This window comes from Bubalus bubalis, chromosome 18, assembly GCF_019923935.1.
Source record: "Bubalus bubalis isolate 160015118507 breed Murrah chromosome 18, NDDB_SH_1, whole genome shotgun sequence".
NCBI lineage: Eukaryota > Metazoa > Chordata > Mammalia > Artiodactyla > Bovidae > Bubalus > Bubalus bubalis.
Genome location: NC_059174.1, coordinates 7,458,498 through 7,470,645, shown reverse-complemented (window position 1 = coordinate 7,470,645; position 12,148 = coordinate 7,458,498). Strand labels below are relative to the sequence as shown.

The 12,148-nt window shown below is 46.0% G+C and overlaps 1 protein-coding gene across 1 annotated transcript in view; it reads left to right on the top strand.

The window, feature by feature from the left end:
* PKD1L2 (polycystin 1 like 2) overlaps positions 1 to 7,594 on the top strand; it is a 105,277-nt gene extending 97,683 nt beyond the window's left edge. The window contains exons 39-43 of the mRNA XM_025269781.3: positions 2,041 to 2,201; positions 3,859 to 4,069; positions 5,600 to 5,701; positions 6,203 to 6,334; positions 7,459 to 7,594. Of these exons, the coding sequence (XP_025125566.3) occupies positions 2,041 to 2,201; positions 3,859 to 4,069; positions 5,600 to 5,701; positions 6,203 to 6,334; positions 7,459 to 7,572 (720 nt within the window). The 3' untranslated portion in view covers positions 7,573 to 7,594. The remainder of the gene's footprint in view (positions 1 to 2,040; positions 2,202 to 3,858; positions 4,070 to 5,599; positions 5,702 to 6,202; positions 6,335 to 7,458) is intronic.
* The last annotated feature ends 4,554 nt before the right edge of the window (positions 7,595 to 12,148 follow it).

Genomic DNA, 12,148 nt, shown 5'->3' with positions numbered 1-12,148 from the left:
AACAGTTAAAAATCCCTCCATCTCTTTATAAAAGAGGTGAATTTAGCCTCTTACCAGCCAAACACATGTCCTTCTTCCAGAGGAGTGGGAAAGAGGAGGGAAGGGGAACAGACAACACAAGATTCTCTTGCATGTACGGGAAAGGGCTGAGAGGGAGGGCAAGACCACAGACTGTTCCCATTTAACAATAACTCCCATTCCCCCTAAGAAAACAACTTTTTTTTTTTTTTTTTAATTGATTAGGCATTGAACCCCCTAGTGGCTCAGTGGTAGAGAATCTGCCTGCCCATGTAGGAGCCATGTGCTCAATCCCTGGGTTGGGAAGATCCCCCAGAGAAGGAAACGGCAACCCACTCCAGTATTCCTGCCTGGGAGAATCCCCATGGACAGAGGAGCCTGGCGGGCTACAGTCCATGGGGTCTCAAAGAGTTGGACATGACTTAGCAACTAAACAACAAAGCATTAAACCGAATGTGAAGCTCATCCCAGACAATCTGATAAAGAGGTTGTAAAGACAAAGAAATCTCACCCTTGCATATCTTCAGGCAGATACACACCCACTCTTAAAATTAATGTTGATTAATCCTTAAGAGGACTTGGAATACCATTTATACCACTATAGGATTGTTTATACCACTAGATTGCAGGAATCTCAATGATCCCTGGGTTGGAAACATCCCCTGGAGAAGGTAATGGCACCCCACTCCAGTACTCTTGCCTGGAAAATCCCATGGACGGAGGAGCCTGGTGGGCTGCAGTCCATGGGGTCACTAAGAGTCGGACACAACTGAGTGACTTCACTTTTCACTTTCATGCATTGGAGAAGGAAATGGCAACCCATTCCAGTGTTCTTGCCTGGAGAATCCCAGGGACGGGGGAGCCTGGTAGGCTGCCGTCTATAGGGTCGCACAGAGTCGGACATGACTGAAGCGACTTAGCAGCAGCAGCAGGATTGTTTATACCACTAGTTCAGCCTAAGTTCACCTGTTAATTGTGGTAGCCACCTGGGTTTGCTAACTGCCTTTACCAAATGAAAAAAACAGACTTCTTCTATGTTTAAAACAGGAGGTAATTTTCCAACTTGTAACCAAGTGGCTTGGCTCCTACCTTCCCAGAGAAACTGGGAGATAAGGGCTCTATCTTCCTTGATGACTATATTTCAAAGAGATGACTCCTTGGCCCTTGAGAAAAAATTTTCTGACTTTTAACATTGGGTAAGACGATTGTTTTTGCTTCCCTGGTGGCTCAGACAGTAAAGCGTTTGCCTGAAATGCAGGAGATTCGGGTATGTTCCCTGGGTTGGAAAGATCCCCTGGAGAAGGAAATGGCAACCCACTCCAGTACTCTTGCCTGGAAAATCCCATGGATCGGAGGAGCCTGGTGGGCTACAGTCCATGTGGTTGCAAAGAGTCAGACAAGACTGAATGACTTCACTTCCCTTAAGAGGATTGTTTAGCTTTAAAAAGATGTACATACACCTCAAATTAAGGGTCAAGTCCGTTCTTACGTATTGGCTTTTTTGTGTGTTAGTCACTCATGTCTGACTCTCTGCGTCCCCGTGGACTGTAGCCCGCCAGGCTCCTTCCTCCATGGGATTTTCCAGGCAAGAGTACTGGAGTGGGTTGCCATTTCCTTCTCCAGGGGATCTTTCCAACCCAGGGATCAAACCCGAATCTCCTGCATTGCAGGCAGATTCTTTACTGTCTGAGCCACCAGGAAAGTTCTTCCATCTCAAAGAGGCAGAGAAAGAATTCACAATTATAAGTTTTCTAAAGTAAATGCTTTTTTGAGGGGAGAATTTTCTTCCTCCCTTCTCCCCCCTCCTTTTCTTTGCATCTGAGAGAATTAAGTGCTTTTTTATTAGATCCTACTTTCTCTTAAACACCCACAAATCCTGCAGCCTCGACTGATGACGGGGACAGGTGAGGTCCATGCACAGGATTGGGGAGAGGCCCCTGTGCTCTATGCATATGAGGGCAGGGCTCTGAGAAACCCCTAGGGATCCACAGTCTTTGTTAGAACCTCTGGCTCCTTTCCCAGGGCGAGCTCCTGAGGAAGCAAAAGTGGTGCTATTTCCACAGCAAGTGGAACGTTCTGGAGCTGGCCATCATCCTGGCCAGCTGGAGTGCCCTGGCGGTGTTTGTGAAGAGGGCCGTCCTGGTGGAGCGTGACCTCCAGCACTACCGAAAACACGGGGAAGAGTAAGTGGCTCTGCCTCAGGCCCCAGCTCCCACCACTAACACTGACGCTGCTGCCTCCAGCTCTGAGTGGCCCAGAGGGAGGCTTCAGAAATCCTGCTGGCCCTCAGAGGATCCAGGGTTACTCTGTAAAAAATAACTCTAGCTGTAGCACTTAGACTTGGGGTCTGAAGCATACACAACTGGAGAGGACTCAAAGACAAAAATAGAATCTTTCGCAAATCTTACCAAAGCACAGGACTATGTGACATTCTGTAAGGTCCCTCCCAGCTTTGGGGGCAGGGTCTTTGCAAGTATTAGTGCCCAGTCAACACACGTCTGCTACCATTTACCAAGAGTCCACTCTGTGCTGTGCAGGAGGTACTAACATTGGACCCTCAGGAGGAGCCATGGAGGTAAATGTTGTCATCACTCCAGTTCACAAATAAGGAAATTAGAGAGGTAACGGGACTTCCCCAATGCCACAAAACGAAAAAGTGGCAGAGAAATAATTCAAACCTAGTTTATGTCTCCAGGATCTTGGTACTTACTCTGAAACATCCATTGATTGTATAGATATGGCTAACATTTATTGAGTCATTGTTGGATACCTTTCACATTCATAAAAGCACCACTTTAAAAGCATTATCTCATCTACTTTAATCTTCCCAGAACTTCTAAGAGATGATGTTATCCCTTTTTTGCAGATGAAGTAATTGAGGCTCAGAGAGGTTGTCTCTGCAAGGTCACACAGCAAGGGAATGCAGAGCTTAGAATCTGAACTCTGCACTCTATCCTAGACTGTGTCCTTCATTAACAAACTTCATTCACAAACGCCTCAAAGGGGAGAAAATGGAAGGCAGGAGGTTAAACAGAAGGATGGTTTTTCTCAGGCATTATGTATATTAAATGCTTTTATAAACTTCAGATCATATAATTTTTTTCTATAACCTGTTCGCAATCCATGTCAATAGATAGAGGTATAAGTCACACTCGATACTGTACCAACATTAAGACTGAATTGACATACAAAGGCAGGCACAAAAGGGGCATGAAAGACAGGGTGGGACAGCAGGAGGGGCCTGGACTGTGGAATGAGACACAGCTGGATCCCAACTCTCATTCTTCCACCACTAGTCTTATCACTATATCTCTAGCTATGTGACCTTGTACCAACTGTCTGTCCTTATCTGTAAAATGGAGATGTGATACCTCACCCTGTGGTCCTGAAGGGCAAATGGAACAATGCAATTGAGGTTCCTCAGCACAGCAACTGGGTAGTACTTCCATTGTTCCTTTAAATGTAAGGATGCTGTGGATATACACTCAGACAGGTGTGCAGGAGGACATGGCATCCAGTGACCCCCAAACCAAGAGAGGAGGCTCATGGAACTCCCTTACCTCTGTCCTCTCAACTCTGGGAGGATTCCTCCTTTGTCAATCTTCCTCAGCTCTGTGGCCATTAACCAAGATTGTCAGGTAGTAGCCCCGTGACCACCACCAGCACCGTCCCTTTTGTAACCAGGATGCTCACCCTCACTGTGACCACCACCTCATCATCGCCTGGCTGGGGATTTAGGACAGCTCTGTCCCCAGACCATGATCAGGCTAATCTTGACAGATGAGCACTGGCTGAGGCTCTCACTGTCTCTGAGACCAGTCTCTCCATTTGGTCCCACAGAGGGATCAGCTTCAGCGAGACTGCAGCAGCCGACGCTGCCCTTGGCTACATCCTCGCCTTCCTGGTACTCCTATCCACAGTGAAGCTTTGGCATCTGTTCAGGCTGAACCCCAAAATGAACATGATCACGTCAGCTCTGCGTCGTGCCTGGGGGGACATTTCAGGCTTTATCGTTGTCATCCTTATCATGCTCCTGGCTTACTCCATTGCAGTGAGTGGCTCCTTTGGGAAAACTTTCTGGGCTGGTCTCCTCAGAAGTAAAGGCTGCTGAGTGGTGGAGAGTTGGGGGGTTAGGAAAACCCTGGGAACCTGAGGGAGATGGTGGATCTTCTTTCTGAGTCTGGAGCCTTTCAGCTGGGAGCTCATGAACTGGTCACCCCAAATGGCAGAGGCTGGACACCTCGATTGGGTAAGAGTGAGGAAATGTACTCTCTAAGACTGAAGGGACCAACTATCTGCCACGAAGGACTCCTTTCTGTGCCTACTCTGCCTTAAGGGCCAGTTCTCCTGACATTTCAGTTACTCTGACATGCACAGAGCCCTCCCTCAGGCCAGGGGATGCAGAGGTGAAGTGGGCAGTCCCTGACCCTGAGGTGGGGCAGAGATGGGGGAGACAGGATGGACACGACTGCAGGCCATGTTGGTTCCTGATGCCTTACACATGAGGCATGAACTTAGAAGGGCTGAAACCACTTCATTTAGCCCCTTAACACTGAGAGCTTTTTGACAATCATGCCCTTATGTGACTGAAAAAAAATTTTTTTGAACTATCAATTATTTTGTTTACTATCGAGTAAAATGAGAAACAAAGACCCTCTGCCACATGCTGATTTCCATCTAGATAAGCTTCAGCCCCATCCTCTCCAAGTCTATGATTCCCACTGTAACCCAGGCTCCCACCTCTCTGTGACCTTCACCCAGTCCCAACTCACGCCAGCCCCCTTCCCAATGCTCACCCTGCCCCATCCAGTCTCTCACCTCTGTCATCCCCCTAATGTCCATACCGTACAGCAGTCTATCATATCCTAGTCTTCACTCCACCTCTAACCTTTTCCCTGCCCTTTTCACCCCAGTCCTGGCTCTCACTCCACTGACCCCACCTCATCTTCCTCTCTCACCCTCAGAAATGGGATGAAGTGTGCTGAATAAGTGATGGAGGGTATTGGCTAAGAAGCTGGAATCTGGCTTTGTTAAAAGTACCCCATCCCATCCTTTAATTCATGAGGATTTTTTCAGTCCTCCATCTACAGTGTGTGGGCTGCAAGGACACTGCAGTGTCCTGTGGGACCAGGAGTCACCAACTCAGGGCCGAGGAACTGCTGGGCTTCCCTCTGATGCAAAAGCTATGGGGAAATCTTTGAGGAGGGCGTAACTGTGGTGAGAGGAAACCATGGTGGGGAGGCTGGTCCTGCCCAGGCAGAAGCCTGTTGTGCATCCAACCCAAATCCCCCAGAGCAAAGAGGTTGGGGCTGCAGAGAGCACAGCACCATTACTGAGCCTTAGAGTGACCATCTGGGAGACCACAGCAGTGGCCTCCGAGTGTTGGTGTGTGAGCCCAGGTGCATGTGCATCCCCTACAGAACTAAGTGTGTACACACACCCATCTGAAGGCCCTGTGACACGGACAGTATTGCCAGGCCAAGGATGTGGCTGATCCAGACTGCTGACTCTGCTGTCAAACAACACCCTTTGGGGGTGGCATGGTTTCTTTCCTTGTTCATAAGGACTCTTTCCTTAACAGTCAAACTTAATCTTTGGTTGGAAACTCCGTTCCTACAAAACCCTCTTTGATGCAGCAGAAACAATGATCAGCCTTCAGCTGGGAATCTTCAACTACGAGGAGGTAATGGAGGGGAGAGGCAGTGAGGAGGGTATGGACACTACCATCAACACCAGACCTTTATGAAAATTAGAGAAAGCGCCCCCTCAAATGCCTCCCCAGTGGATGTCACCCCTTGGGTCCATGGCCTGGCAAGCGCAGGGCAACTCCACACAAATAAAAAGGTTCTCATAGCTCACTCTGGGGACCCCTGTCTACAGAACACTGGCTAATCAGGGGAAGGCTGTGCTGGTGGGTGTCTAGAAGGGAATGCTCCTGGGCCTAGCCAGAATGACACCCATATTGAAAACGGCAGCAGTGGGGAAGAGAGGGGCTGCCCTTTCCATCTCCGGGCAGCTTTTGAGAGCAATGCCCACACTCTCAGTCCCCAGGCAGAAGGGAAACTTCCTGGCTCCAGGATCTGCCTAGCTCTAAGGACCAGCTTCCCTCTGAAGGTGCCTACTGAGGGAAGTGACCACTAGCACACAGGACCCTGAGGGATGATTCTGGTTCTCTTCCTGACAGGTCCTGGACTACAGCCCATTGCTCGGCTCCTTCCTAATTGGGTCCTGCATCGTTTTCGTGACATTTGTGGTGCTGAATCTGTTTATTTCTGTCATCCTGGTGGCATTCAATGAAGAGCAAAAATATTATCAGGTGGGTCCCTTTGGCTTGGTCTTCAAAAGTCACTGACCTTGAACTAAGAAGAGGCTGGCTGAGCAGCATCAGACATTAGGGGAACTAAAGGATCACTGTAGCTCAAGGCCCTCATTTCACAGGAAGGGAAACTGAGGCCCAGAAGGAGGAAATTAATTCCCCAAGATCATAGCAAATGAAAGGCAGACTAGAATCACATCTCCAATTCCCAGCTTGGGACTCTGTTCATTACATCGGTGATTCCCAGCTATGCCTGTAGACTAGAATCATCTGGGGGCTTCTGGAAATGCCTGCTACTGCACCTGAGGCAAATAAAAACAGAATCCCTGGGGGAAGGATCCAGCCACTGGTATTCCTAAAATTTCTTGTGTGGTCTGCATGTACAGTCAAGACTGAGAACCCCTTGGATTTTAGGTGATGACAAACAAAAGTTAATATTTCATGAAGTGGACTGTCTCCATTCAGAGATCTGCAAAATGGGGTGTAAGGCAGGAAACTTTTAAAGGATAAAGAATAAAGGATAAGGAAGTAGAAAACAGAAAATATCTGATTGGCCAGGGCCACAGAGTCAGCCTTGTTTGGGGTGAGAAGAAAGAGGAATTAAGTATAGAGCCTGGAGTGGTCTAGCGTCTGGGGACTGGCTGACTGGCTATACTGCATTGCTGGGGGAATCTTTACAGAGACACAAAAGATACACAAGTTTCAATTTGCTGACATGGCACCCCGGGCAGGAGTGGCTCCATCTTGGGGCTAGAAAAGATGTCATATGGTCACTTTGGCTTAAATTTGAGAAACCACCAAACTCTTCTCCAGTTCACATTCCCAGCAGCAACACAGGAGGGTCTTTGTACACAAATTCCTAATAGCCTTTGTTGGGGGTGGTAGAGGGCATCTTGTCATTTTCAATGGAGGGGAAGAAGGAAATCCCTGGGGATAAAGGCAGGCAAGAATACCCTTAAGATTCCCAGAAGGAGGTCAATTCCAAAACAAAAGCAACTCTAAACAGTGTTATCACTTTGGCAGGGACCAAAGTGGATGAAAAAACCATGGTTTCCCCATAAGAAAGAAAAGCCCCTGAAGAGAATAGCTCTACCTAAGTCACATGGTTCTTTCTCCCTCTGCAGCTGTCGGAGGAAGGAGAGATCGTGGATTTGCTACTGATGAAGATACTCAGTTTTCTGGGCATTAAATGTAAAAGACAGGAGCCTGGAAGCAGCAGTGAGCAGCCTGTTGTCTGAGGTCTGGCACCCTCAACCTGTTTCAACTATGCCCCAAATTTAAGCTGTTGGTCCAGGCATGATCTGTAGAATAGGGGAAGGCCAGCACATTAGGCCTACACTTACCAGTGATTCTGTAATCTCTCCAGGTTAGTACTTTTCTGTGTCCATATTAGAGTCACCAAGCCTGGCAAGCAAAAAAAGATAAGAGAAATACATACATATAGTTGCCACCACTATGATACTGTTCAAATGTATTTCCTCTTAGAAATAAAACAAATATTGTCTGGAGTTCGTGGGGAAAAGATCCCCTCTACAGACTAATTATTTCATCTTCTCGGTCAGTCAGGAGTTGTCCTTGAATGATTCTAGCTCAGGGTTTCCCAAACTGTGGTCCAACAGATGCTAAGGGATGTCATATTAGTTTGCTAGGGTTGCCAGAACAAAGTACCACAAACTGGGTAGCTTAAAACAATAAAAACGTATTGCTCCAGAGTTTTGGAGGATAGAAGTCCACAATCAAGGTGCTGACAAGGCCATGTTCCTGTGGTAGGCTCTATGAAGGAATCCTCTCTTTTAGCTTCTAGCGTGTGCCAGCAATCCTTGGCATTCCTTGGCTTGTAGGTGCATCACTATAACCTCTGCCTCAGTTGTCACATGGCCTTCTACCCAGTATGGGGGCTGGGACTTCAACCTATCTCTTTAGGGGACAGAATTCAACTCATAACAGGTGTCGTCCTCCCTTAAATGTTTCTAGATGAAATGTGGGAAACACTGGACATATAAATTCTTTAGCATGGGAATTGTTAGAGCTTTTAATATGCTAAATGTGCACTGTGAATCTCCTGGGATAAGTGTGAACAATATCATGTGTAATGATTCCCAAACCCCTATAACCAAGTGCTGGTATTACAGCACTTCATTCAGGGCTAGTGTTCTTTAGGCAATATTTTGCAAACTGCTGATCTATACTAGTGTTTCTCAATCTTGCCTGCTGCTGCTGCTAAGTCTCTTCAGTTGTGTCCGACTCTGTGAGACCCCATGGACGGCAGCCCACCTGGCTCCCCCATCCCTGGGATTCTCCAGGCAAGAACACTGGAGTGGGTTGCCATTTCCTTCTCCAATGCATGAAAGTGAAAAGTGAAAGTGAAGTCGCTCAGTCGTATCCAACTCTTAGCGACCCCATGGACTGCAACCTACCAGGCTCTTCCATCCATAGGATTTTCCAGGCAAGAGTACTGGAGTGGGGTGCCATTGCCTTCTCTGTCAATCTTGCCTACATGCTAGAAACCCCAGACTTCACCCCAATTTATCTATCAGCATCTCTGGGTCACAGGCATCAATATTTTTTACGCCCCCTAGGTGATTCCAATGTGCAGTCAGATATGATAAACATGCTTTAAATTCTGAGAACCACAGATCTAGATAATAAAAGTCTTCCAGGTAACTGTGAGGACAAGTGTACATTTCCCCTATGCTGCACAGTGGAAGCACCAGATGAATCCTCTCCAATTCACCCTGTCTTGTCTCTCCTCACACACCCATTGGAGCAGATACTCTAGGTTACCTGCCCCAGATCCATTCCATGCTTTCCTCCTTGCTGTCAGAATCCTGATTTATTCAAGTAGCCACTACCCTTACCCCACGTGACACACAGCAAGGTGAGGCTGCAGCCGCCTCAAAGTAAATCTCAATCTGTCTTGATAATAGCCCTTGACAATGAGCCATCCATTTAGGATGGCCACATGATCCAGTCTGGCCAATGAAAATTTTGAAAAGAGGTCTCTGGGACACTTTTGGGAAAGGTCAGTTTGGTAATAAAAAGAGATGAGTTCAAGGGCTGCTGGACACTGTCTGGTGTAAGACTGCTGGAACTCTGACAGCTACCTTGAGACCATGGGGTACCACCTGAAGATGGCAGAGCAGAAAGATGAAAGGAACATGCATACTTGGTGAGGCATACTTGGTGAGGTCTTTAAATAGCTAGTGTAACAATGAAGCTGAACTACTGCTAGCCTTCTATCTGGATGAGAGCTTAAATTTCCTTTTATGATGGTTGAACCAGGATCCCACTCTACTACTGACAATGAAAAGCCAGGATCCTTTACAAACAAAGAGACACATAACATGACAATGCACATAAAACCTTGGGGGGTTTATCTTCTATCCACCCCAAAACCCATCATCCCTTATGTATTTTGTCATGAGCTATATTTGCAGACACACATCAAATAACTCATAGCAAAGTGTACACATGTCTTCTGAAAATACAGCACAGAAATCAAACCAAACACATACTGTCTGTTTGTTTTAAACAGGAAAAGTTCTAAGACCTGGATTAGTTATAAATTCATTTCTTTTTCCAACTATTCTCCACTTCTCTATTGACTATAAATATCAAATTGTAAACTTCTTTCATTGTATTTCTGTGAAAGAAATAAATATATCTGCACAAAGAGATGAGCAGACCCCTTTGAGACACCTGAAAGAAATCACCACCTGAATTTTCAGGTGCCTGTACCAATTGTGTAATGAGATGACCTTTCACATCTCAAGCCATGGATGCTACAAAGATAATCAGATGGAAAAAAAATTTTAATCCCCAATGCGTGTTACATTAAAAAAAAAGACACACTTCCTACTGCTTTGGCATAAGGGCCCATGACATAGCCCACGGATTGATAAGTGACCCTGTTCTTTGTATCAAATGAGTTATTGAAGCTGGGAATAAATATTTTAGGGCATGGCTTGCATTATGCTGAAGTGACTTGCAACAAAACAGTAAAAACAGAACACTGATATTATGGAAACTAACCAAGATCTGGAGTTTAGAATACAGCACTGTGAATCAGTCAGCATCCCAAACAGTGGCAAGTAGAACTGAGCTTAAGAGCAGTTGACTGCAAATTGGACTGATGAGCAAGTGATGCTACTGACACCTAGTATGCTTAAGCCATAGAATGTCTCCCTCATTCCACTCCTGGGAAAGTTAGTTAACCTTTCCAAGCCTCCAGCTCTTCATCTATGAAATGAGTATAATACCTACCAGTAGGGCTTTGGTGAGGATTACAAAGATAGTGCGTCTCTCCCAGGCACATAACAAAGGCTCAGTGTACTCAGAGGAAAGGACAACTCAGAGGAGCATGACAGCCCCTGCAAACCACTGCACAGATGTGTTGACTTCCCCAGTTTTGTAAGTGAGGAAGAATGTCAGCGCAACATTTGGGTCTCCCAAACACACACATATTCGCACATATACTCACACACGCATATACTTCAAGGTATACCCTGTAATACTGACAGTGTGGAGATTGAGGTGTTTCTCACTCCAGTGTTTCTTTGCTGATTCTTGCCTACTCCACAAAATCTGTGTTAAAGGCGAGGTCTTATGGCTGCGATCCAAAAGTCTACAAGCAATAAATGCTGGAGAGGGTGTGGAGAAAAGGGAACCCTCTTGCACTGTTGGTGGGAATGCAAACTAGTCAGCCACTGTGGAGAACAGTGTGGAGATTCCTTAAAAAACTGGAAATAGAACTGCTTTATGATCCAGCAATTGCACTGCTGGGCATACACACTGAGGAAACCAGAAGGGAAAGAGACACGTGTACCCCAATGTTCATCGCAGCACTGTTTATAATAGCCAGGACATGGAAGCAACCTAGATGTCCATCAGCAGATGAATGGATAAGAAAGCTGTGGTACATATACACAATGGAGTATTACTCAGCCATTAAAAAGAATACATTTGAATCAGTTCTAATGAGGTGGATGAAACTGGAGCCTATTCTACAGGGTGAAGTAAGCCAGAAAGAAAAACACCAATACAGTATACTAACGCATATATATGGAATTTAGAAAGATGGTAACAATAACCCTGTGTACGAGACAGGAAAAGAGACACTGATCAGTCTTATGGACTCTGTGGGAGAGGGAGAGGGTGGGGAGATTTGGGAGAATGGCATTGAAACCTGTATAATATCATGTATGAAACGAGTCTCCAGTCCAGGTTCGATGCACGATACTGGATGCTTGGGGCTGGTGCACTGGGACGACCCAGAGGGAGGGTATGGGGAGGGAGGAGGGAGGAGGGTTCAGGATGGGGAACACAGGTATACCTGTGGCGGATTCATTTCGATATTTGGCAAAACTAATACAATATTGTAAAGTTTAAAAATAAAATAAAAAAAAAGAAACTCAGGGTAGATCATGTGTGGCTTTTTTAGGGGAAAATCCAAGCATGATTTGTTTAATCAAATAGCTTATTTATGAAATAAAATTAGAAATCACTGTAACCCGTGGTTGCATTTATTACTAAAATCGAAGCCCTATCTGTTGAACTATGTAGCTCATTTAAATAAAACAAAATGAAATAAATCAAAATAAAACTCTTTAATTAAAAAAAAAAAAAAAAGGCGAGGTCTTTTCCCAAACCTAATTTTCTGTCTCCTTGGATTGGGTGAGACATGCCTTCTGCTTTTCTCCTAGTTTCAGTCACAGGACTGAAGTAAGGAGCTGAGCATGCTGGGTCTCAACTCTCTGCCTTTTGACTGCTACTGCAGTAGCTCCTGCAGTACAGACTCCACCAGAAGCCACTCCT